Raw genomic sequence first — 25,706 nt, 5'->3', positions numbered from 1 at the left:
CTTCCTTCTGTGCTGCTCCTGGTGCGGCACTGCATTCACAGCTGTGCACCCAGCCAGCAGCCATGGCGCTCGGCTCTGCCTGGATGGCTCTCTCTCTACTTGAAGGGAACCCGAGGGTGCCAGTGATGAGATGCACAGAATGAGGATGTAGTCAAATAGGTTGGAGAACCTCTGTTCGTTAAAGAAAATCCTTCTGGTTCACATGTGAAAGGGCAGTTGCCTGGGATCCCGTCTCTCTCTTTAGACTGTGAATGCAAGTTTGGTTATGTATCATCAGTCTGAATTCCCTAGGAATGAGTGTGCTCTATGTATGGTAACAGCTACCTATGGGGCAGTTCCATTCTGGAATAGTCTTGCTCTCGGCATGTGCTATTAGGTGCTAGCGTTCGTGACTTGGGCAGTTGACATTAGTGTAGTAATCCATCTGGTCTAGCGATGGGCAGCTGGCTTGTGTCCTCTGGTTTGGGCTCACAGGACTCAGACTTAGGGGCTGTTTTAATTGTGGTTTAGACCTGCAGGCACAGCTGGAGCCTAGACTCTTAAGACCCTCCCTCTTCGTGGGATCCAGAACCCAGGCTCCTGCCTGAGCCAATGTGGGTCTTTAATTATAGTGTAGACATACCCTTAGTAGGACTTGTAAATCCTTGGCCTTAACGAATATACTGTTGAATTATTTGTAGATGTGCAGAAGACGATCGTGGGCCAATGCATCGGTGGACTTCTATATGCTCTCTTTTCAGGGCAGCCACTGGTTGTACTCTTAACCACAGCTCCTCTGGCATTGTACATCAATGGTAAGTTTACCAAAGTGTAATGCAGATGGAGGAGGACGTGATGTAGTCAGAATTGGTGAGGTGACACACTCGGAGAGCCTCGCTTGCCTCAGAGCTTTGCTAGTAAATCTGTCCCAGGCCTACGACGCCACAAAGCTGAAATTTACAGACGGGCTTTCAGCCCTGCAAATGGGATTTAGGGAATGTTTGTGAGTAGAATTGTTTCATTTCTAATGAAAAAAAGTATACAGCTTTTTATTAAAATAAAATGTAATTTCCAGGAGATTTCTTTTATTCTCCCTTGGGAATAAATTTTGTATGCATTGAGGATCAGGAACTGCAGTATGCATCCTTTACAAATTGATTTGATAAGGTGCGATGGGTGCATTTTCATCAATGGCTAGCCAGCAACTATAGTTTTTTTTAGCTGAGGTACAAGATAGTTGGATCCCCCAGTATTTGCATTATAGGTTATATCTACACTAGGGAAGAAAGTTGACCTAAAATATCAGAGGGGTAGCCGTGTTAGTCTGGATCTGCAAAAGCGACAAGCAGTCCTGTGGCACCTTATAGACTAACAGATGTATTGGAGCATACGCTTTCTTGGGCAAAGACCCACAAACGTGCATCTGACAAAGTGGGTCTTTGCCCATGGAAGCTTATGCTCCAATACATCTGTTAGTCTATAAGGTGCCACAGGACTCCTTGTCAGCCTAAAATATGCAACGCCAGCAACAAATTTCCACAGGGTTCCCGCTGCAGAAGGTCAACCGGAGAAACTCCAATCGACTTCCCTTACTCCTCGCAACCCGGTGGAGTACCAGAATCAACAGCGCACAATCAGCGGTTGATTTAGCAGATCCTTACTAGACCAGCTAAATCAAACCCTGGGAGATCGATCTCCGCAGCATCGATCTCCCAGTAATTGGAGACGAGGGAGGTCCAATAAGCCAAATTACAGAGGGGTAGTTTGGTGGCTTAGCTCTCCACTGCAGAGATGCTTATTACTTAGCTGCCTTCTAAAGAACCACTTGAACAATCTTTTCCCCCCAAGTATCATACTTTAAATATCGGTACAGACATTGTTAACAGTTTTTTGACTGGTCCTTTGCTTGTGCTGTATTGCCAGTGTCCATTTACAAGCCTTGAGAACCCATGGAATGCTGAGATGTGTTGCATGAGATTTGGCTACACAGCACCTAGAAAATTCAACAGCAGGGAAATGGTCAAAATACGCAATGCAAGTCTGTCTCTCTTTCCTATAAGCGTTAAACTTCCCTTTACATTTGGAACAGTCCATAGTGTTGGCAGATGGAGTCGAAACTATTGCCTATTTACTGCCTTTGAACAAATTAGTGCTTCAGCCAAACACAAGTTACTGGGCTCGGTGCAGGGGTAACTGGATGAAATTTAATAACCCGTGACACATAGGGAGGTCAGACTTGATGATCTAATGGTCCCTTGTGACCTTACACTCTCTAAATCTGAATGGTTTATCTATAAAATATTAAGCACGAGTCCACCACTGACTGTTTTACTGGTTTTTGCAGTGATCCGAGGGATATGTGATGACTACAGCTTGGATTTTAGTGCTTTCTATGCCTGGATTGGACTGTGGAACAGTTTTTTCCTTGTCCTGTACTCGCTCTTTAACTTCAGTCTTGTAATGAAGCTCTTTAAAAGGTAACTCTTGCTTTTTTTCAAGGGAAGTCAAATGTTGGCGATATTACTCAGCAAACAGAAAATTGTGTGTTCCAGAAGTTTCTAATTGCGAATTTGCCATAAAATCTGTGAGCTTGTTTACATGAACACAGTTCACAGAAAGTTGGCTATAAACTGAGCCCATGCTACCCGGTCATGGGCTAACTTTTCATGTGGACCTCGCTGTTGTGTATTAACAGTTTATTTGTGAGCTTTGATCTAGTCCCGTTTCAAAGAGGAGTAGATCAAAGCACATTAATGAACTGTTAATACGCATCAGCAGGGTCTGCGGGGACAGTTAATCTTCAGCAGGCTGGGTCATGGTATATTTGTATCCCCGCTCTTAGCAAACTAAATGCCATGTAAACAAGCCCTGTGAGACAAAACTAGAATACGCTCAACTAAGAATATGTAACTTTGGTTTTGGACGGCATGTGCTCATTCCAGTTTTTAGTACTTCTGCTTTCAAGATGTGTGTGAAACTCTGTACGCGTGCCCCATAAAATAACAAGTATATTAATACAGTGGGGGAACTTCAGACTTTGTGACTGACCATATTAATCCATGCGGTTTGGTTTTTTTTAGATCAACAGAAGAAATCATTGCACTTTTTATATCGATTACATTTGTGCTGGATGCAGTCAAAGGGATTATCAAAGGTAAGCGCTGAAAAAAGGTGCTGTTCCTTGCTTCTGATCCATGCTTAATTTTGCTGTAGAAAGAAAATGGCTGGATTGCCACCATAACTTCAGTTTCTTTTCAGTGCCAACCATCTTATCGAATACCCAGCAAAATGTGATTTTCAGTGTATGCAGCATTTGCTTGTCTATTTAGTCATCATAAGGGGTCTTCCATTTTTTTTTTTTTTTTTAAAACAGGTCGATGGGGAGATGAATTTCTAACGAGGTTTTATGTGGGATATGTAGGCTGTATTGTAGTCTTTTTGGTTTCAGTTGTGTTGTTAGGATCAGGGACTGAAATTGAAAGGAGAAGGCACAATTTAGTAACACGGTAGAAATTTTTGCTTCCTGCCACCCACTTACTCTAAACTGAACCATGTCATTTCTTTTTCAAAGCCCCTTTCATCAAAAATTCACCATCATTTGAGTTTCAGCGGACTACCTACCCCCATTCTCCCTCCCACCATCAACAGCACAGTAAACTTTGGGGCATAATTGGGTGGGGTGGGCAGAACAGAGACCTTAACTTTTAGAGTATCCTACTAGGACTTTGGAGTCCATGTCAATAGCACTGGGCTATGTGAAAGCTGTCCTTCCAGTCTATGCCGAACCTGAAAGGAGGTAAAATGCAGAGTGGTGTAAAGTGATGTGCTCCAGCTGTCGTGTATAAACCCTGCTAGTGCACTCTAAAAAGTGCCCAGCGCCCGTTAAGGCAGATCTACTCAACTAAGTGATAGAAATGTAGCCATGTTAGTCTGATGCAGCTGAAACAAAATACAAGACTATGTAGCACTTTAAAGACTAATAAACCATCTTGTTAGTCTTTAAAGTGCTACATAGTCCTGTATTTTGTGTCAGCTACTTAATTAAGATACACACAGCACATGCTAATGGCCACAACTTATGTGCGGTTGCATATACATGCAAATATATATGCAAATACAGGCAGTCCCCGGGTTACGTACAAGATAGGGACTGTAGGTTTGTTCTTAAGTTGAATCTGTATGTAAGTCGGAACTGGCGTCCAGATTCAGCCGCTGCTGAAACTGACCGCCAGTTCTGACTTACATACAGATTCAACTTAAGAACCCCAAGTCAGCTGCTGCTGAAACTGATCAGCCGCTGATTCCAGGAAGCCCGGGGCAGAGCAACTGTGCCTGGGGCTTCCTGTAGTCAGCGCTGGTCAGTTTCAGCAACGGCTGACTTGGGGACGCCTGGGGCAGAGCAGCTGGGGTGCTGCTGGGTTGCTCCAGTAGCGCTGCTCCTCGGCGCTACTGGACCAACCCAGCAGCACCCCAGCTGCTCTGCCCCAGGTGTCCTGATTCATCCGCTGCTGAAACTGACCAGCAGCGGCTGAATCAGGACCTGGGGCAGAGCAGCTAGGGTGTTGTCGGGTTGGTCCAGTAGTGCCCAGAGCGGCGCTGCAGGACCAACTGGCAGCGCCCCAGCTGCTCTGCCCCAGGGTCCACAACAAAAGCCTGGTCTGCTGGGGGGGGGCACACTAGCTGCGCCCCCCCCCAGCAGACCAGGGACACGGGGAGCAAAGCCGCAGCGGCGGGGTGCCTCGCCTCTGAGGCTTTGCTCTGGCACAGGACCCCGCCACAGCTGCGGCTTTGCTCGCGGTGCCCCTGGTCTGCTGGAGACGGTCCCCAGCAGACCAGTGGCACCGCGAGCAGCTTTTCTCGCCCCGGAGGTCGAGATGGCTGACCGCTGCCTGCGAGCTCCGGGGCGAGAAAGCCCCATTCGTAAGTGCGGATCCGACATAAGTCAGATCCGCGTAAGTCGGGGACTGCCTGTAGCTTCTTTCACACTGACGGACATGAATGCAAAGATTAAGGCAAGACTATACAGCACACAGGCCCCATTTAAGTCAGTTCTGCTGATATTAGTAAAATGCCATATTTACCTGATTTCCAGCCATATGACAGCACTTTTAATGAGCAATGACAGTCCAGGAATTTAACTACAAAAACGCATCTCAACAGAAGACCATTCTGTTGACTCACCGTTATGGAGCGTGTTTCCAGTGGAGGCCATGTTCAAAGGATCCCACCCGCGGGCCGCGTGTTGAGCCCCGCGTAAACCCAAACCGCCCCACGGGCCGCATGTTGAGTAGCCCTGCATTAAGATAGTCCTGTTTGAAAGGGGACGTCAGCAGTGGAACTAGGTACCACTTACGTTGCACTGTGGGAGTAGGCAGAGCTCAGCACTTCAGAGCATTCTGTACTTACCTCAGCCTCTCTGAAAATCGCCATGGCCTGTCTGCCAGACCGTAAGTGCTCAGGCTGTGCTTGTGCCACAAGGACGCCGGAGAAGAACACCTGCTACAAACCATGAATCACAAATCCAGGTTGGATAGGGTCACACGGGAGAACATGGTCGACATTCAAAGTGACCTGGACAAACTGGAGAAATGGTCTGAGGTGAATAGGATGACGTCCAATGAGGACAAATGTAAAGTTCTCCACTTAGGAAGGAACAATCTGTTTCACACCTACAGAATGGGAAGCGACTGTCTAGGAAGGAGCTCTGCAATTAAGCTCCCTTAAAGGGAAACCTACAGATTTGCAGTAAATGCCTCTCGGTGTATCTAAAGCACTGATGGGTGCCAAGGTTAGTGAGTGGGCTGCATAGTGGCCCGCCTTCCTCTCAGTGGCCCATGAGATTGGTGTAACGGGGTCTCCCGGGATATGGCAGTTTTGCTCACTACCCTTGCATATCTAGAATTTATAGAGGGTGCTGATTGAACCATAGCAGCTCTTTGATTGGCTGTAGTGGGAGCACCCAGCTCTCACAATGTTGTGTGCAAGGTGCTTGTGCTTTACGTGCACGTCGCTTTTGTAATAACAGTAAGGAAAAAAACTTTCTGACTAGAAACCAGCAGAATCTGGCAACTGTGCGCATGTGCAGTGGTAAATAAACAGCACGTAGAACCCCGATGGGCTGCATGTCGCCCTCCAGCTGAAGGTCGTCCACTATCGTAAGTGTTTCTGGTCTGTCTGCCCGACTGGTCACAGTTCATAGTTTCTCTGCTGTGTTCCTCTGCCATGTGTGACCTAGGGTAAGAGTAACACATCCCCTGCAGTCTTCCCTTCACTTAGACAATAGGATAAGGCACGAGCAAGGTTGTATGATATCGGCAGTGTTCCTATTGCCTTGCCTGGAATATACTTTGAATGAGGGATTTTTGTCTGATACTAACAGGGCGAAAGGGGTTTTGAGCTCTGCTGCCCTGAATCTTTTACAATGGAATTGGTCCCATGGTGTGCTCTGAAGTTCTTAGAACCCGCAAACTCTGCTCTTTATATCTCACGCTCAAGAAATGCAGTAAAAGAACATTATGAAGCCTGCAAAGTGAAGCTTTGAAAAGTTAGGAAATGCCAGAATCAGGGTTGTTTGAGCACTGTTTAATTTGGCCCCTGGTGCATATGCAGTATGATACAGCCTTTGATTGCATGTGCAAGAGCTTCAGAGGGGGAGCCGAGTTAGTCTGTAACAGGAAAAACTTAAAAAATAACGAATAGTCTTGCAGCACCTAAGACTAAAAATATTGCATGTTCACGTGCTCTGGTTTCCACAGGACCCCCACCTCAGTCAACACCCCGGATGAGTTGTGTTCACTCAGAGTAGCCTTTCCCTATTTGTTTCTCCTCATTGTTCAGTGCATGGCCCAGGGCTTATTTACTGCACACTGCTCACGCTGCTATGAAGGCAGAATTACTAGCTTGCCATTTTCTGTGGCACTGGTAACGGCAGCTTGAGTGCGTGTCAAATCATTAATTTAGTTTCCCAACACCCTGCTGAGGTGAAGTTCTATCCCCATTTTACAGATGGGGGACTGAGGCACACAGAGTTTGAGATCTGATTTTGGGTGCCCGGTTTGCCTAGAACTATTTTTTCCCGACTAATCAGCATTTCCTCCATTCAAAGCTGAGCTCCCATTGACCTCGATTGCAGCTGTCAGTGCTCAGCACATTTGTAAATCAGACGTTAGGGTCCCACACTGGTCTCCCAGAAAATGAGGAACATGCAGTTAGCAATCACCTGTGGAAGCAGCTTTCTAGCATCACTTAGAAACTTTGGCAGACACAGGGATGGAATCCAGTTCTGTGCAGGATACGCAACCTGTACAACGCTCGCCCCATCAAAAATAAAACACACAACCTCAGTCCCTCCTTGCTACTTGAATGGGTGGAGTAGCCAATCGTAGTAGCTTCCACCCTCTGTGTGGACCAGACCCAAAGATGGATGAGCCACACAGTTTGCCAAAGTCTTGGCAAACAGCTGAGGACCAGTGCGATTCATGAATTCTGGGTTCCATTCCAGGCGCTGGAGGGGATGCGATTTAGTGGGTACAGACTCTTCTGCCCGTTCTCCCTTTTCGTCCTCCTCAACCTGTAAATTCTAGACTCTCCCCTTTGATATCTCCTGTCCCCCACGTCAGTTTTCCTCCTCCCTAACCTCTAGTCATTTCCTCTTGTAACCACATTCCCCATCCCTACTTCCTTCCTCTGTCCCTCTGTGAGCTCCTTATCCAATCTGTGCTGTGTTCCACTCAGTTTCCTGTCCAGTGTCTTTGCCCATTTCTCCTGCTGCATCACTCCCTCCCTTGCAGGTCTGTCTCGGGTTCCTTGTGTGCTCAAAGCAGGCAGCTTCCTCCACGTTGTCTGGGCTCAGCAGGAGAGGAGGGACATTGAGAGGGCAGGAAAGGCGTGTTCCCTGCTCCCCAGTTGAATGCCTCGCCCTAGCAGTGTAGAACTGAAATTGCTGGGAAAGGCCCATTCACCCCCTGGCTGGAGCATGCCCAGTGCCGAAAGAATCTTCAGGGAATTTCTCTGCAAAATAAAAACAAATTTCTACTGAGCAGTTTAAGTGGCTTATAACGTCGGCAGATTTTCACAGAGATGCCAAAAGGCACATCCTTTGCCAAATGTCAAGTCCTTCCTCCTAAGCATAGGGCACTAGAGTATCTCAAAGTAAAGGTTCAACTAAGTGCATTTCCCTTCTCCTTATTCTCTGAAATCACTGAATGATTTTGGCTAAAATTTTCCAAAAAAAATTTGGCCTGATGCAGACTAACAACATTTACAACTTCCGCCCAAATGGTTGAAGTTTGGTGAAGTTGTATAAGCAACTGAAACCAGAGTTTTATAATTGGGTGGGGTCGGGCCACTTAATATTAGGCCGTGCTAACAACCCTGGCTATGCTAGATGTCAACATCCCAAGGCCAACTTTCAGCCATGGACCATGGGAATTTAGGTGCACAGCTCTTTCACATTGAAGGACATCCTACATTCGAGTATTTGTACGGTGTGTTTGAAATGACTGGGATCCTCACTGCGCAACTCCATGACTGGCTTTTCTAAGCACAGCCTGTTACAATGCTCCAAATATCTCTCTTCCCATCACCTGGGATATTGAGGTTTGCCATTGCCGTATCCCCCTCCTCACCCCCCGAGATCGATTGGTTTTAGTTCTGTCTGCTTGCGTCTCCAGTATGCCTACTGAATGCTCAACGAGGGCGGGCAGAATCACAGAAATGAGGCTTCCACCAGCACTTTTTATAAAGTCTCCTGCGGCCTCACCGAGCAATGATGCCCAAGGGTTATGTGCAGCCGCGTGGACTCTGGACAACAGGTCCTGAAACCAAGGGCTCCAAACAAACCTGACTCCTGCTCCCAGCGTGCTCTGTAAAGCCAGCAGAACACTTGACCTTTCTACAACCATTTTTGTCTCCCTTATTGTTGAGGGACAGACATGCCATGAGGGAGATCGAAAGGGAGATGAGGCCTGTTTTGGACATCTGCAGGCTGGTGGGTTGCATAACGCATCAGCTGGCCAAACATGACGCTGCTATGACATTCCTGCTTCCAAAGGAAGACCATGTCTCTTTCCATAATTTGCTAAACCGCGTTGCTTCTCTGTATGCTTTGCAAGGTCTGCTTAAATATGCAGGAACTTAGGGAGCGGGGTATTATCACATAGAGCAGTTCAAACACATGCGTTCTTCTTCTTAGCCCAGTGACAGTTGTTTTCAACTCAGGCCCCGGCCACCTAAGCTGTGGTTCTGTTTGATCTTGACATTTGCACTGCCGGAAACAGTCCAGTAACAGCTGAAGCAAACAAAAAGTTAACAGGATCAGAGGGAACTAGAAATAAACCACATTCTCGGACAGTTCAGTTTAAAGCATACAGCCTTCTAGTTTAAAGTGCTTTCTCTAATGAATGCATGCAGAGAGCTCAGCTGTCCTGTAATGTCACCGAAAAGACCACTTAGTATACAGCAGCTGATTATTAATACTAAATCCTTGTTACATGGCAGACTGTGATATGTAATGGCCCGTCATTCCAACCAGAACGCACAAGTAAAATGTGGGTGAAAATATCAGCTACATTTTTCCCCATACTTAATCCAAAGTCAATACTTATAATCTAACTGCTACATTTAAGTAAGATGAGAAGTGACATGAATCTGTAGCAATCTTGAAAGTCATTTTAAAACTTATACTTACTTCCAAACCTATCCTGTTGTGTTCAAGTACCACAGTAGCACTAAATATAAAATCACTAATTGTTCCTACGACATCTGTGATAACTAGACCAACAGGATGACTTGAGAAATCAGCATTATTCTGAATTTCTGTGCCTTCTTTTTTTTGGATCTGAACCTAAGTAGATGTGTCTCAGTATCACCAAGGTCAAATGTGTATTTCCATTGGGTTAACAGTTGGGAATAACTGAGACTTGTTACAGGTCTTCAACCACTCCTGCATTGTTGCCATTACTATTATTAGGAGTGTCCTTTAATGATCAGAGAAATAGCCTGCAGGTCAAAACATCTGTGTTCTGTTTTGCAACGTCAGCACTGACTTCCTGCCCAGTCGGTTCAGTACTCCATGGCTCAGTTTACCTATCTGTAAAATGGGTATGACAATATCTACTTTGCAGGGGTGCTGTAGGTGCAATTAATGTTGTAAAACATTTTGAGAGTTGTGGTGGTGGTGTTGAGGTGTTATTTAATTCCTCTGTGATAGTTTTCCTGCTGAATTTCTAATATGTGGTGTGCTTGAGGGATCCCTAGCATTGACTTCTGGCTGTATTGGGCAATACCAGCATATATAATGACCAGTGAGTACATTATTCGGTCAGATCTCAGACCTCTACTTGAAGGAAACTCCCTCAGTGGTTGAAATCTGAAGTGTTGATCTAGCAAGACCGCTTTTACCCAAAATGCAGTTCTTAAGAAAAGCATACATAACCTAAAATTGTTAGGAAAGTAATAATCCAAGAGAAATTTATTGGAATAAATATTCTTTTGCCATGTTTGCTGCATTGAAGAATTGTGTGAGTGCATTAGATTCTTGCTGAAACTGACAATGAATGTCAGTCTAGCAGCAAAAGCAAAAATTTCCATGTCAAATCCAAGAGAAATGTAAAAGGTAGAACATGAATTATGTAAATGTCTGGGGGCAGAGTTTGAAGATGTTGTAACCTCAGTCATAAAACTTTTATTTTAAAAATACACATCTGGTTATTGAACCTAAGACCTCTCTCAGTGCATAACTCTTTGCATGCTTTACTGCTATCCCTTATCCGTTCATTTATTTAGTCCACTTTAGTCTTCTTACAACCTAAACTATCCACTCTGTAGCACAGATTATCTTTTTATTAACTGTTTGTTTGTGCAGTGGTGTCTGGCTTAATGGAATCCTGTTATTTGACTCATGCCCAAGTAACTACTGCAATAGCAACAGGATTAGCCTGGGAGCCATCATTAAAATGGCAGTGTAGTTGGTCATAGCTACATTCGGGTAGGCTCCCAAGCAGAAATTTAAAGTCCGATCCATAATGCCAATTCTGTTTCACAGGGGTTTTTTCTATAGAAATGTTATAGCTTTTTTGGGAAAACTTGAAACGAAACATAAAACAACAACAAAAAGGTTTTTAAAAGCCATTTTTAGGAAAAAATGTACAGTTCCTAAAATCCAAAATGTCACACCAAAATGTTCATTTTTTTTGTTTTTCATCAACCCTGGGAAGTTCTGACCAAAATAAAAAGTGTCTGCTAAGATGTTGATTGCTTTTAAAACACCAAAAAAAAATCCCAACTTTGTCCGAAAAAATATTTTGACAAAACCATTTCAGCGAGCTCGACATACAACTTCAAGGTCTCCAAAGTCACTTTCCACCTTTCCTCACTGACTTTCTCTGTGGTGGCTGGCACATAATCTCTCCCCTTAATCGATTTCCTTTTCCATTGCTTCTCTCCTCCTGGCTGGCCACTGTCCTTATCTTACACTTTACCCACTACCTTTCCTGGCAGCTTTTCCTAATCAATTCCCCAGACTCTTGCTTATCACATCTGAGACCACAGCATTTTCCGTCATATATGGTTAGACCCCATCCAGTGCCAACCCTTCCACAAATATTCCTCTAATACCATTGTGAATGGAATATTCACAGCAGCTAGTCTGTTTTATAAATATGTAGGTGAAGTCTCTTAATGTTGATGATCTCACTATATGTTATGGATTGTATGAAGCATTATAGGGTATTGAACCTGGGTAGTAAAGCAGGTATGTTTGGGTTAGTCACTCTGGAGGGTAATTTTTAAACTAGTTAAGCCATAGTGACTCAATGTGTTTTGCAAATTCAGATTATCTCTCAGTTAATTTATCTGTCCTATAAAACTACTTTGACGTCTTAAAAAGTATGCATTAGTGAGCGTCGCAAAGTACCTGTTGCGTGTTCATAATACAGGTTGAACCTCTCTAGTCTGGCACTTTCGGAACCAGACCTGTGCCAAACTAGAAAATTTGCCGGAGGTCAATATTGTCTAGTAGCATTACCAACACTGCCACTGCTCACTCGGCTTTTAGAAGACATTGAGGGGTAAATTAGAGCTAAGTCACAGCACAGAACGCTGAGAACCAGGGCCTAGTGGCTGAAAACAAACTTTATGGGAAACTTGGCCACGCCCATGATAAGTGGCCACCCAACTAATTCAAATCATGCTGGACCACGGATGTTGCCGGACTAGAGAGGTTCGACCTTTACGATAAAAGCCTTTTTAATAAGCATGCTGGTGGAATGGGGGGTGGGAAGTGGAGTAGCCAGTAGATTACAAATGAGGGTTAACTCAGAGGAGTTTGTAGTGGGGGGATATGGGCAGAGGCATGGGAGGGGCAGTGGGTTTCCATAGGAAGAAGTGTAGCTCTTACCTTTAGCAGAGTGAATGGTGCCATTAGAGTACTAAACTATTCACAGGTGCTGAGTTCCCAGGGGGGTGCTCCACCCTCCAGTCCTGTGCCCACATCATCCCTTTCTCCAAGCCCCACTCCTGCTCTGCGTCTTCCTGCCCACCCTTGCTCCTTTCCTCCCCCCTCCCGCCAGGGCCTCCTGCACATGGCTGAACAGCTGATCCGCGGGAGGTGGAAGGCACTGAGATGGAGAAAGCAGGGGGAAGAGCTGATCAGTGGGGCTGACAGTGGTTGCAGAGCACCCACGTTTTGTCCAGCCCCAAAGCTCCTACGGATAAAGATCACCGTGAAAGTCAATAATACTGCAAGCTCAAATTACTTTGAATTGTCACAGGCCTACGCTAAAATTCGCCTCTGTATTGTCTGTGCAGTTTTTAAGAAGTATTACCACCATGAGCAACAAGGAGACCGTTACTTGGAAAGTAGCCGTGCTGACCTAATTCCAAGCCTCAGCATCAATACCAGCTTCTTGATGAATTCATCGGCGAGCAGGTCTGTGTCGCTGGATAACCAGACGGGCATGAGTGATGTCGTGCACTATGGACGCGAAACTGCCGTCCTCAGTCTCATGTTGATGTTGGGAACCCTGTGGCTCGGGCACACGCTGTATCAGTTTAAGAAAAGGTGAGTAGACTTGATTCTGCGTGACCCTCTGGAAACGCGTGCGCCGTCGTATCCCGGTCTCGAGCCGCGGGGATGTCTGCCCTGCAGTTAGACCAGGTTCTAGAACGGGGTCTAGAAAGGGGCTTCTGCGGGTTGATGCAGCCCACAGCTGCCCTGCTGCTCCTCTGCCCCCAGGCCAATCAAGACCTAGGAACGGGGGAGCTCGCAAGGTCTCCTCTCCCCACTAGGGGTGTACGGCACCAGAGCGAACCGCGTGCCCCTAGTGGGGCGGGGGAGCTAGATACTATGTCCGCTCCCCTACCCCCAGGCCCTTCCCAGCAGTTGGGAAGCGCGGCGCAGCAAGGGGAGGCGAAGTGCCTCCTGAACTAAGAACTTAAAAACCTCTAACATAAGAACGGCCGTACTGGGTCAGACCAAAGGTCCATCTAGCCCAGTAGCCTGGCTGCTGACAGTGGCCAGCACCAGGTGCCCCGGAGGGGGTGGACCGAAGACAATGATCAAGCGATTTGTCTCCTGCCATCCCTCTCCAGCCTCTGACAAACAGAGGCCAGGGACACCATTTTATCCCCTGGCTAATAGCCTTTTATGGACCTAACCTCCATGAATTTATCCAGCTTCTCTTTAAACTCTATTATAGTCCTAGCCTTCACAGCCTCCTCTGGCAAGGAGTTCCCTGTGTAATGACACCCCTCCTCCCATCGTCTTTTTTCCAACTGAAAACTCCGTCTTTTTAATCTCTCCTCATATGGAAGCTGTTCCATCCCCCTGATGGTTTTTGCTGCCCTTCTCTGAACCTTTCACCATTCTAATACATCTTGTTTGAGATGAGGTGACCGAAACTACATTTAGAACTCTGTCGACAAAAGGCGTTATTCCTCGTAGAATGAGGTTTACTGCCGTTGACAAAACTGTCGAGTTCCGTCGACGTTATGTCGACAGAACTCGGCGGTAATGTAGATGCAGGTATAGTTTTGTCGACAAAAGTCCACATTTGTCGTCAAAACCCTGTAGTCTAGACACACCCTGAGTGGTTGTTTTCAGAGAACTATCCACAGTGACTCAAATCTTTCTCTTGAATGGTAACAGCTAGTTTAGACCCCATCATTTTCTATGGGATTTTGTTTTCCAATGTGCATTACTTTGCCTTTATCAGCATTGACTTTCTTCTGCCATTTTGTAGCCCTGTCACCCAGTTTTGTGAGATCCCTTTGTAATTCCTCTGCACTGGATTTATCTGGAATAATTTTGCCACTTCACTGTGGATGCCTTTTCCCAAATGGTTTAGAAACACTTTCGAAATGTACCCTACTAGTGTAAATGGGGATTTCCTGGGGTGGCATTTCATCTTGCTTTCCTCCAAAAACATGAAAGGCAGCTAGCTGAGCACCCAACACTCTCTCAGAGTCGATGGGATTTGGTGCTTCTGCTCCTTTTGGGGACTTTGAGAAATTTCCCACTCGGATGGTTAAAGAATGGAAAAGTACTGGAGCTGCATACTGCTGATACAAGCCACATGGGGGGAAAAGCCTAGAAATAACAGGTAGCCATCAGCTCTTGAGGACAGTGGGTGTTTTTCAAAGTCTGAATCTTAAATTTTGTTCCCTTTTGGGGTTCACTGATATTTTCATCAGACTTCAGAGCCTTGATTTCCCATAAATGTGTAGCCTGCTGTTGAGGTTTTAAAAAACTTGTGTGTACATTACATGATGAACAATTTTTTAAAAATAATACTGGGAGTAAAGAATTAATAGCAGAGCGGACTGAGTAGCATTTAGTATAGAGAGTGGCATTACCATGGTAGCAGGAGAATGGAGTATGTTGGATGCTAATGGAAATTTTTTTTTAAATAATTACAGCCCCTATTTGCATGCAAGAGTCCGCGAAATCCTGTCTGACTGTGCCTTACCCATATCCGTTCTAACCTTCTCCATCGTGGGCTCCTATTTCTTCAAAGAAATAGAAAGTAAGTCAGCTTGTTTACGCTTCCAAATTACCAGGAGAAAGACACTTAATGTGGAATTTAAAAAAAAAAAAAGTTTATTACAAAGAACATTAAAATAAAAAAGTGCTGCAGTATCTTGTCTCTTAAATACCATGCCAATGCATGCATAATTATGCCTCCTTCAATGAAAGTTGATTTGTGCATCTACCAAATCAAACAGTATTGCATGTAGTTTCTCAGAGCATTATTGAAGTCTGTTATTTCATTTGAATGTCATTAAAATGTGTATCTGTTTATTAGAAATAGTTGATCCTATTATTCTCCTAAAGAACAAAAGGGCATGGTAATTAGTAGGCAGGAAAGGATGTCGCCAGCTGTCCAGATGTGGTGTTGATGATCTCGCCTTGTTCTTTTAGTCTCCCCTTTATATTTTCCTAATTAAAAGTGTCATGGTCCAAAGCATCTGGGTGATTCTAAGATACACAAGGAAATCTAACAATGATACACCATTCACTGGGCGACTGGATCAGCTTTTCCACATCAGGAAGAGAGACTGGGGACAGGAATTGCATTGACCTATAATGACGTGGGTGGACGATATGAGGAAATGTATGGAAGTAAATAAGAAATGGCTCTTTTGGTGTGATTGTCATTCCATCCAAATGGGCTGAGGAATGGTGAATTGTATAGCGTGTGATCTTTTCCTGAGTGACGATGGATTTCTTGTCACCAGCTGAAGCCAGTCCTGTATTATGCTAAAGCCCCATTGTGCAGCTCATTTGGTGCAAGGGTATTTCAAAAGGCTTATGCTAGCAAATGAACTATGAAGTAGGACTGTACAATGAAGGTGCCTAAAGAGTTCTCATTAGTTCAGATCCAGAAACGTACTGTAAAATCCTACTTCTATAGGAGTGGGTTTGGGGTGTTTTGTTTTATGGTTTTTGTTTGTTTTTGGTTTGGGGAGTTTTTTTTTCTTGTTTTGCATTGTCCTCAACTTAAATTTTCATCTCCTTATAAAATACGAATTGCAGTGTAGCTAGCCATTATCGGTCAGGGCTGCAGTGATCAATGTACTTAAAAAAACCCCAAACCAGTGGATTTATAGATTTTGGCAAAAGAAGGGTCTGTTATGATCCTCTTTGCCTGACCTTCTGCATGACGCAGGCCAGGAAGCTGATGGAGCTTGTGGTTGGGCTAGAACACAAGTTTGCTTCATGCCGGTGACTAGGAAATATTCAGATGCCTCTTTAACATTTTTCCCCCCTGTGTGTTTACAGTGTCCAAATTTAACTACAACCCATCCGAGAGCTTATTTGTGCTGGCCCCGATCCGATCTCTCTCCATTGGCTCTGTAATGAGCGCCATGGGCCTGGGGTTCCTTCTGTCAATGCTTTTCTTCATAGAGCAAAATATAGTGGCATCACTCACAAACGCTCCAGAGAACAGGTAACGTTGTTAACCCCTTTCTTTTCAAAACAAGGCAGCTCTTCTTAGGGCTTGCCTATGTGAACAACTAGACGGTGGCAAGCTGGGGTGTAAATCTACCCTGTCCCCCGCCTTCCTGGTTCTAATTATCCTCCCCCTCAAGGCCCTCCATGAACAGGAGCTGCTCCAGAGGCCTCAAACAGCCCCTGGCCAAGACCCATTGGGCCTGCCACAGACAGAGGCTACTCTGGACATCTGGAGCAGCCCCCTCACTGGGTGATACTTACCGGTTAACCTTTCACATCCCTACTGTTAAAACACACATCAGCAGGGTACAGGGGATGGCTAGTGCGGGGTAAATTCACACTCCAGCTTGCAGGGATCTTGTTCATGTAGAGACGCCCCAAGACAATTTCACTTCAATGCTATATTACTCGTGTTCCGAGTAAAGATGGTCTGGGACTGAATTACGCAGCCTTGCTAGCTCTGTTTGTATTCCCCATCTGTATGTCCATGCCAAGACTCCAAAGTCTTCAGACCTGGAATGGTATTTTATTCCAGTGGCAGAAATACTGCCTCTAGTGATGTACTCTTTTGGGAGTGATTTCATAAGTAGGGGGTCTACTTGAATCATGGAGAAATCACACACTTCTTTTGCAGGTTGGTCACGGCATAAATAGCAGATTTCACGCATGTGTAACACATCCACAAAACGTGCTGCTCATGCTGTGACTGATCCCCAAAAGATGTGCTTTCTCTGCAGCATTTTTCAAACAGAGGCCCCTGTTCTACAAGGGGATCTCAAGCCTATTAGGGGCTCATGGTATTGCCACCTTTACTTTGCCACTGTTGGTGCTTCTGCCTTCAAAGCTGGGCAACTGGCCAGCAGCCACTGCTGACTACTCTGCCATCGGAGCTGGCTGGCCTGACACCAGATTTCATGGATCTGACACAGGATTTTCACAGCCAAGAATTTGGTGGGCCTCCGTTCATAGGTTATTACCCCCATCTGCAAAGCTGACATATCCATAGTTCTAAAACTTTATATTTGGGAAATACACGGTACAAGAGGAGTGACTGCTACCCATTTTGTTAGCTCAGCCAACAAGTACTCAACCCACCTGAGAGTCTCCAAAACCATCTGTTTCTAAAGCAGAGGTGCCCAAACTGGTAGGAATGGAATGTTGTGGGGGGGAGGGGAAGGAGAGTTGCATGTTGATTTTTTTATTGGTCTCTGTATTTGTGTGGCCGACATGGGGTATGTCTACACTACCCCGCTAGTTCGAACTAGCGGGGTAATGTATGCATACCGAACTTGCTAATGAAGCCCGGGATTTGAATTTCCTGGGCTTCATTAGCATAAAGCCGGCGCTGCCATTTTTAAAAGCCGGCTAGTGCGAACCCCGTGCCGCGCGGCTACACGCGGCACGGGCTAGCTAGTTCGAACTATGTAGCCATTCCGAACTATCTGTTCCACGAGGAGTACAGATAGTTCGGAATGGCTACGTAGTTCGAACTATCTAGCCCGTGCCGCGTGTAGCCGCGCGGCACGGGGTTCGCACTAGCCGGCTTTTAAAAATGGCGGCGCCGGCTTTATGCTAATGAAGCCCGGGAAATTCAAATCCCGGGCTTCATTAGCAAGTTCGGTATGCATACATTACCCCGCTAGTTCGAACTAGCGGGGTAGTGTAGACATACCCATAGGTATGAGGGAACTACTACGCAAAGAAGGGGGACATGATCAAATAAGCTTTATTGAGAATCACTGGTTTAGAGAGACCAGATAAAGTCAGACCCTCTCAAACTGGGTTTATTGGAACAAAGCAGGTTATTTCAAACCACTTTTAAGAAAATGAACCACCACGAAGCCTTTCAATGTTTGGAAAGATTTTTCAGAAGCTCTCTCATAGGATTTTTGGCAAAGATGAAGAACCAGCATTATGTTGGAGCAGTGAACAAAGCTAGAGATTGGTTACCCAACCCTACTGCTCTGCTGTTCTTACTCTATGGATTTTATATTAATGATCTCTATTCTAAAGTCAGTGGGTTCACCTCCCACTTTGATATATGGTTGGCATCTAGTCAGCCTTATGGTTTCTTGATGAATGAATATTTCTCTTCCAACTAAGAGTGGATAACCCAAAGGTCTGCAGCATCATGTGTTGCAGCTATGCAAATATGAAAGAATTTTGAAACCGCAAAAGTTGTTTCGAACTAGGCTGACTTGCTTCTATCTAATTCAGAATAAGGAAGCAAAGGAAGTAAGGCTCAAAGTAGGACAGTATGTGTAATCTAGTATCACTTTTATCTAAAAGCAATGATTTATGCTCAGGCTTGGAAACAAGAAGCTACAGTCTTCAAATATTCCCTTTGATGTTTCTACCAGCTACAATCAGATATGGCATCCAGGGTGAATTTATAACATTCTCCCCTCACCCTCAGGAACTGCCATATTCTCAGTGGATTTTTTTGCTAATGTAACACAGGGGAGGGTTTCTCCTTCCTTGCATAACAATTTTTGTTAGTGGTTTTCTCACACTTTATTTGATAAAGGATCGTTAGCGCAGGAAAGCAGAGAAGAAACCGACAGGCTCAAAACAGTTAGGTTATACTTGTTCTGGGATTTCTTCTCTGTGCAATTTGAAAATACTCCTCTGTCCTCATTGATGAAGCTTTTAATTAATTAGTGATTGGCATAAATTTAATTATAAAGGGGTCATGAGTGCTCTCTTCTTAAATGGGAATTTTGCTTTTTTTTATTGATCGAATTTCTTGAGTCGTTTTCTGGATATAGGACATTAGAAGAACATAAGAAACCACCTGTGGCACCTTAGGGCATGTCTAGACTACATGGCTCTGTCGACAAAGCCATGTAGATGAGTTTACTAGACATAGGAAAATGAAGCAGCGATTTAAATAATAGCTGCTTCATTTGCATCAAAATGGCCGCTGCACTGTGCCGATCAGCTGTTTGGAGGCACAGCGGGGCTGTCTGGACGCTCCACTGGTGACAAGGGAAGCCTTGTCACGAGTCATAACGGAGCAGTCAACAAGGGCTTCCCTTGTCGACCATGGAGCGTCCAGTCTACCCCACTGTGCCGCCAAACAGTTGATCGGCAGAGCGCGGCGGCCATTTTGATGTAAATGAAGCGGCGATTATTTAAATCACCGCTTTATTTTCCTATGTCTAGTAAACTCATCTACATGGCTTCGTTGACGGAGCCATGTAGTCTAGACATACCCTTAGAGACTAACAAAAATATACACAGTACCATGAACTTTCATGAGCAAAACCCACTTCTTCAGATGAGCTTGAGAAGAAGTAGGACAGCATCTGTAAGCTCCTGATAATGTATATATTTGTGTTAGTCTCTAAAATGCCACAAGACAACTCGTTGTTTTTAAAGCTACAGGCTGACCCTGCTACTCCTCTGAGACTATGGCTACGTCTAGACTCCATACCTCTGTCGCCAGAGGCATGTAAATGAGGCTACCAGGCATAGGAAAATGAAGCAGCGATTTAAATAATCGCCGCTTCATTTAAATTTACATGGCTGCCGCGTTGAGCCGATCAGCTGTTTGTCGGCTCAGCACAGTAGTCTGGACGCGCGGGGGTCGACATCAAAGGCATTTGTCGACCACCCAGGTAAACCTCATTCCAGGAAGCATACCTGGGTGGTCAACAAATGCCTTTGATGTCGACCCCCGCGCGTCCAGACTATCGCGCTGAGCCGGCAAACAGCTGATCAGCTCAGCGCGGCAGCCCTGTAAGTTTAAATGAAGCGGCGATTATTTAAATCGCCGCTTCATTTTCCTATGCCTGGTAGCCTCATTTACATGCCTCTGGCGACAGAGGCATGGAGTCTAGACGTAGCCTATGAGAAGAACATGTAATGTGGTGACTTTTGGTATTGAGTAGGGTTATAGTTCAAGGGTATGGAATCGACTTCTCAGATACCACAGCCCAGCTGCTAACTCCCACGTTAGTTTTAGAGGGGTAGCCGAGTTAGTCTGTAACAGGAAAAACGTAAAAAACAACGAATTGTCTAGTAGCACCTTAAAGACTAACAAAACAGGTAGGTGGTATCATGAGCTTTCCTGGGTAAAACCCACTTCAGAAGACTGGAGGAGCAGGCAGAACAGGGCAGCTCCGGGGATGGCTAGGCCACTTGGGAAAGCGGGGCAACCTGGAGCCGGGCTGGGGTGCAGCCGTCGTGGGGAAGATGAGGGGCTCGCTCAGGGGTGCGGAGCTGCCTTCCAGCCTCTCCCCGGCCTTCGCCAGGGCGTCCCGTCCCCGCCTCCTCCCACCTGCTGCTCTCCGCCTTGTTGCGCAGCCCCAGCTCTGCAGCCTGGGCGCTCCCCGCTCCTTACCCCTCCCTTTCTGCCTCGCGGTGCCCCCGGCAGGCGGGCTAAAGACGGCGCTGAAGTCGCGCCCAGCCGCCAGCACCGCCACCGCCGGTCCCCGCTAGAGGTGGGCTCTGGCTCTGGGACTGGGCGGTGGTGGGGGCAGCTGAGGGGAGAGGAAAATGCATGGGGGGGGTCCTCCTTCCCCACAGCTCCTGGGCAACTGGGTCCCTGGCAGGAAGGAGCAGGCACCATAGACCAGACCCTCACAGGATCCTGCCTCCAGCAGGGCTGGACACCCCAGGGTCACCCCTCCCCTTTCCCCTTCGCCCATTTCCCTGAACACCCTCCTTCCCCCCGCTCCCGAGCCACCCTGACCCCAGACCATGCTGGTGATCCAGCATCTAACCCCCCGCAAGATTGGGGCCAGCGTCTGCTTCCGGTGCGTGGGGCGGGGAGTCCCAAGGCGCCACGCCACATCCAGCTCCCAGGGAGGTGCATGCGCACTGCTCCTCCCCTCCCCACAGGAAAAGCCAGAGCGGAGCCAGGACAGGAGACCGAGCGAGGTGTGTGGTGGAGAGAGCCCCTTTCCCCCCCCTCCCCATCTCCCCCGGGAGAGCAGCGTGGCCCCGGGCAGGGGGGTTAAATCTTGGCATGCCACTTGGGAAAGGTTGCCGTCCCCTGCAATAAAGGAAACCTCAGGTGTGGGGGTGCAACGTGGAGGCGCAGAATGTGAGCTGGGTCCAGGCCTGCTCCGTGCTGGCCTGTGGGGGAAGTGTTCACGTAACCCCAGCAGACGCCGCCGACTAAAGGAAGCTTTTCTAAGAGTAGTAAATGTTGACGCGTGTAGCTAACCTGCCAGGCGCACATGTGCAATGCGTCAAAAAGCCTGGCCTGGAAAATGTCAAGGCGATGGATGAGAGTTGATGAGCAACTAGGAGTTTAAAATGAGAAATGCCCTGGCAGCTCTTGCTGTGGCCAGTGCTAGTGCTGGAACGGGAGGATAGCTGATGGTAATATTAATTTTGAATGAGTCGAAGCATCCTGTTAAATATTTCAGTGATAAATGCTGCTGAAATTGAGGGCAAGAGCATTATTGCCAGGGGTAATGTTTCTCTTTTCGGTTGTTCTTTCAAACAGATAGCTGTCCCCCGGCAGCAATCCTGTTTTCATTGCCTTTCAAATTCATGTACGGTCGGCTATGAAAGAGGAGCTCTGTAAAATTCGGTGCCTGGAGATCGCTTCGTCAGTGATTGTCCTGGCTCGGTCATAGCAAGCGCAGCATCGTTACGACACACTTAAGTGCACATAAAAACTTTATTAACTAGCGTTTCTTTCAGGTTAGTGAAAGGCACGGCTTATCACTGGGACCTCCTCCTGGTAGCTCTGATTAACACAGGGCTGTCTGTCTTCGGGTTGCCATGGATACACGCTGCGTTCCCTCACTCCCCAATGCACGTCCGAGCGCTGGCCTACGTGGAAGAGAGGGTTGAAAATGGGCACATCTATGAGACGTAAGTTTTGGGGAACCCCAGGAACAAATCCACAGGAGGACGGGGGTTTGTGGGGGAGTCTGAGGGGTTTTCCAGGGTTCCTTTAACACCTATAAATGATTGTTCTGAACGACGTGAATTAATCGTTCCTGTCCGTCTCCACCAACTCTGGCTGCAGGTGCTAGAAATGGTCTGCCCACTTCCCGGCAGAGAGAGCTAGAATGAAGGAAGATTGTTTCGAGGGGTCATTTATCAGTCCCAGAACCAACTGTCCAAGCTTGTTTCACTGGGATCACCACCACTACTCTGCATCTGTGGAGTAGCTGGCAGCTGTCCTGCCGGCACCGAGCACTTTCTGTGGGGGGCCAGCCTCAAGCTATGCTGCTGGGCGGCCAGATCTTGCACTTCTCAGTGCTTTGTTCCCTTCTCTTTAAGGTTCGTAATCCATGAGAGGGAAAAAAAAACCAACCTTCTGGTTGAACTAGGGATGTTACCTGCTGGTTAATAGACTAATCGAGTAGTCGATGGAATTTCCATCGAGTAGTCGATAAGGGGGGGTTCTTACTACATTTAAAGTGCAGAGCCACAACGGGGTTAGCTTCCTGGGTCTACTGCAGCTCTGCCTCTCCTGACCTCACCCCACAGTACACCGTGCCGGCTCCCTCCAGCATCAGCTCCTGCTCCCCTGTCTCTTGCTGCCTCTGAAACTGTCGAGTAGTCACTCAACTACCCGCTAAGCCTAGGCTTACAGGGTAGTTGACTAGTCCTTTACATCCCTCGGTCAGACCATCTCTCCTCCCAGATGCTAGCATTTCTACGCTCTCTGCTGAAGCCTTGCTGAGCAGTGAGACATTAGTTTGGCCAGACGCTGCCTGGTTGTCTCATTAGAAAAATATCCAGTGCCACTCCCCCGCGTCTGAAATCTGCGAGGTCAGTAGTGGAAAGGGCCGGCCGCAGTCTCCCTGTGGCTGTTCCAAAGCTCACGGCAGCATCTTCCATTGTACCCCGTGGAGCTCAGAGACTCTTCTGTTCCCACCCCCTCTGGGGCCACCCCTCTGCCATTAGTACAACCCTGCGTGGGTACAGCCCTGCAGTGGCAAAAGGAGCCGAGCGTGGAGCTGTTGTTCCCAGGAGCCAGCGCCCTGCACTGGTAGTTCCTCTGGCGTGGCTGTACCACTCCCAGCCCTTCCAGGCAGCTTTGTGCATCTCCAGCCAGGGGCGTGCCAGGGAGCCTGGTCGTACTGGAGGACCTGCAGGGCGCAAGCTTCTGGGAGGGTCTTCCCTTTCCGCCGCTGCAGTTCCCTGGCGAGCCCTGGAGTTCTGCAGACGCCGATGTGTAGCCGCAGAGATCCATACCCACGAGCAGAAATTGTATCCACACCAGTGTCGAGCCAGTGGGGGTTCTTGGGAAAACACGGGCAGTGCAGAAGCAGGGAGGGGTGGACAATCATACGCTGCACTAGGAATCTTGTCCTTCCTGCTCATCCTGCCCAGAGGGGGGTTAGATACATAAATTACAACTTGGAACTGGGTGCTGGGTGTGGGAGGTGGGTAAAGCGAGGGCTCGGGGGGGGGGGGGGGGGGAACAAGGTCCCCACTCCCACCTCTGCAACCCAGAGTTCTGTGGGAGCCAAGTCCCCCCCCCCCCCCCCACCTCCCGCTCACGCTATAGGGACAGGCCACCCTTCCCCCAGTGGGTGGTGTACAGCCGCAACCTTCTTCCCCCCGCCAGCCTGGAACAACAGGGGGAGGAGAGGGGAAGCAGCGCGTGGCCCCTTTCCTGGAGCATGGGGAGAGTGGGGTGGGTCTTCCTGGCACTGGAGGGCACATAGCAGGCAGCCCTCCTGGCGGCGCATGCATGGGGCCAGGCTGGCAGTTTGGGAAGCTGTTATCTTTCCCTGCCTCCGATTTCTGCCCTCCAGGATGTTGAGGGAACGGGATTATCTTCTGCCAGCTACAGCTCCCATGGAGATGCCAGGTCGGGTGTTCTTCACAAAGCTGTAAAACAGAACCCAGAGGCCCTGTGTATGGTCTTCCTCTTCCTCAGCTGACTTGTGAGCGGGAAGCTGAAGCAAAGCTTAACTAGAAAATAATAATAAAAGTTGCAACCCAATGGAGGCAGGCCGGCCTTGGAGTCGGATTGTGGAGGCAGGTAATTCAGGGCGCTACGCCTGATGTAGGGCCGAGCCCAGTGATGCCACCTTGCTTTAAGGATTCTTTGAAGATGAGCTTCGATCATATTCTTGAGTCTCCACCAGTCCTCTCTAGTCCCTTGGCTGACGACAGGCCTTCTAGGGCCACAGCTTAGCTGCAAAACCCTAAAATGTCTCTGCAGAGCATCTGTTCACCCATTTTGAAGAGGTTTTTTTAATACAACATGGACAAATTTGGTTAGATTTTTTGTACACACACACCCACCCCTTACCCCCCTTCCCGGCCAGAGTTCAATCCATTGCTGCAAAGCATGGAAGAGAATGAACTTCTCAACCAAAGCGTTGTAAGAATTTTTTTTTTAAATGGGTGCAACGTGTTTTCCACTAACGTTGTTCTTGGAAACAGATGATGTTTCTTGCAGAAACTTTTCTTCAGAATCATTCCAAGACACCCAGCATGGGAAATGTCAGCCCAGGTGGGTGAAATTTGACAAGGTTGCAAGCAGCTGATGACCGGTCCTGCAGCCTTGGCTAAAAGCGATGCTGTCAGCCCTGACTTTCGAGTCCTAGAGCTGGAAACGGATTCACAGCACTTCTCACGTCAAGGCCATTTCCCACATACCTAATAGCGCTAATAGCAGCACTGATGTTGCTGGCGATGCTCTTAAACCATCAGGAGAGGGAACCAAAAACTTGTCTTTACCCTGCTAGACTCCCAAGTTGCTTTAATGGGTAGAGTTATTTCCCTTGGCTCCAAAAATAATATTCTAGTCCAGTGCTTTTTTGTTTAAAATAATAATTTTTTTTTAAAAGTGCCGATACTCCAGGGGAAAAGTTGTTGAGCTCTGACTGGAGGTGCTGGTACTGTGTACTGGGCAGTACCGTCACAAAAAAAGCACTGTTCTAGTCCAGCTGGGCACATGAAGTTGGAACCTCTTACTCTAGCTTTTCTAATTCACACAGGCCCTGTCCCCCTCTCTGACCTTGTCTCCTTGGGAATGCCCTTTCTGGCTCTGTTGTGCCCAGGGCAGGTTGCAAGCTCTCCGGCGTGTTTTAAATAGCAAAAGGGGAAGATTTTTTGCCCCTTAGAAATCTGGGGTTTTGCATGAGGATCTGGCCAATGGGTCTAGGTTTTGCAGGCGAGTCTTGATCAGTGGTAGCAAATTCCAATTTCTGTGGTGCAAATGCAGTTGGGAGATGGAGGGTAATTCCTTTTGATGACCCTTCTGTCATTTTTAGGCTTGACATTGGATGTCTTCTATGGCTTATTTGTGGAGCCTAAATATGGTCCTCCAAAGACTTTGCATTCC

General features: G+C 47.1%; 1 protein-coding gene across 6 annotated transcripts in view; it reads left to right on the top strand.

Moving 5' to 3' along the window:
• SLC4A11 (solute carrier family 4 member 11) overlaps positions 1–25,706 on the top strand; it is a 250,855-nt gene that overhangs the window by 210,703 nt on the left and 14,446 nt on the right. For all 6 annotated transcript variants that reach the window (XM_075931011.1, XM_025179543.2, XM_075931014.1 and 3 more), the window contains exons 11-17: positions 681–794; positions 2,324–2,456; positions 3,060–3,133; positions 12,787–13,039; positions 14,896–15,002; positions 16,259–16,427; positions 22,091–22,264. In XM_075931011.1, coding sequence (XP_075787126.1) covers positions 681–794; positions 2,324–2,456; positions 3,060–3,133; positions 12,787–13,039; positions 14,896–15,002; positions 16,259–16,427; positions 22,091–22,264 — 1,024 coding nt within the window. The remainder of the gene's footprint in view (positions 1–680; positions 795–2,323; positions 2,457–3,059; positions 3,134–12,786; positions 13,040–14,895; positions 15,003–16,258; positions 16,428–22,090; positions 22,265–25,706) is intronic.

This window comes from Pelodiscus sinensis, chromosome 5, assembly GCF_049634645.1.
Source record: "Pelodiscus sinensis isolate JC-2024 chromosome 5, ASM4963464v1, whole genome shotgun sequence".
Taxonomy (NCBI): domain Eukaryota; kingdom Metazoa; phylum Chordata; order Testudines; family Trionychidae; genus Pelodiscus; species Pelodiscus sinensis.
The sequence above is the reverse complement of the archived record's forward strand: the minus strand, read 5'-3'. Positions and strand labels throughout refer to the sequence as shown.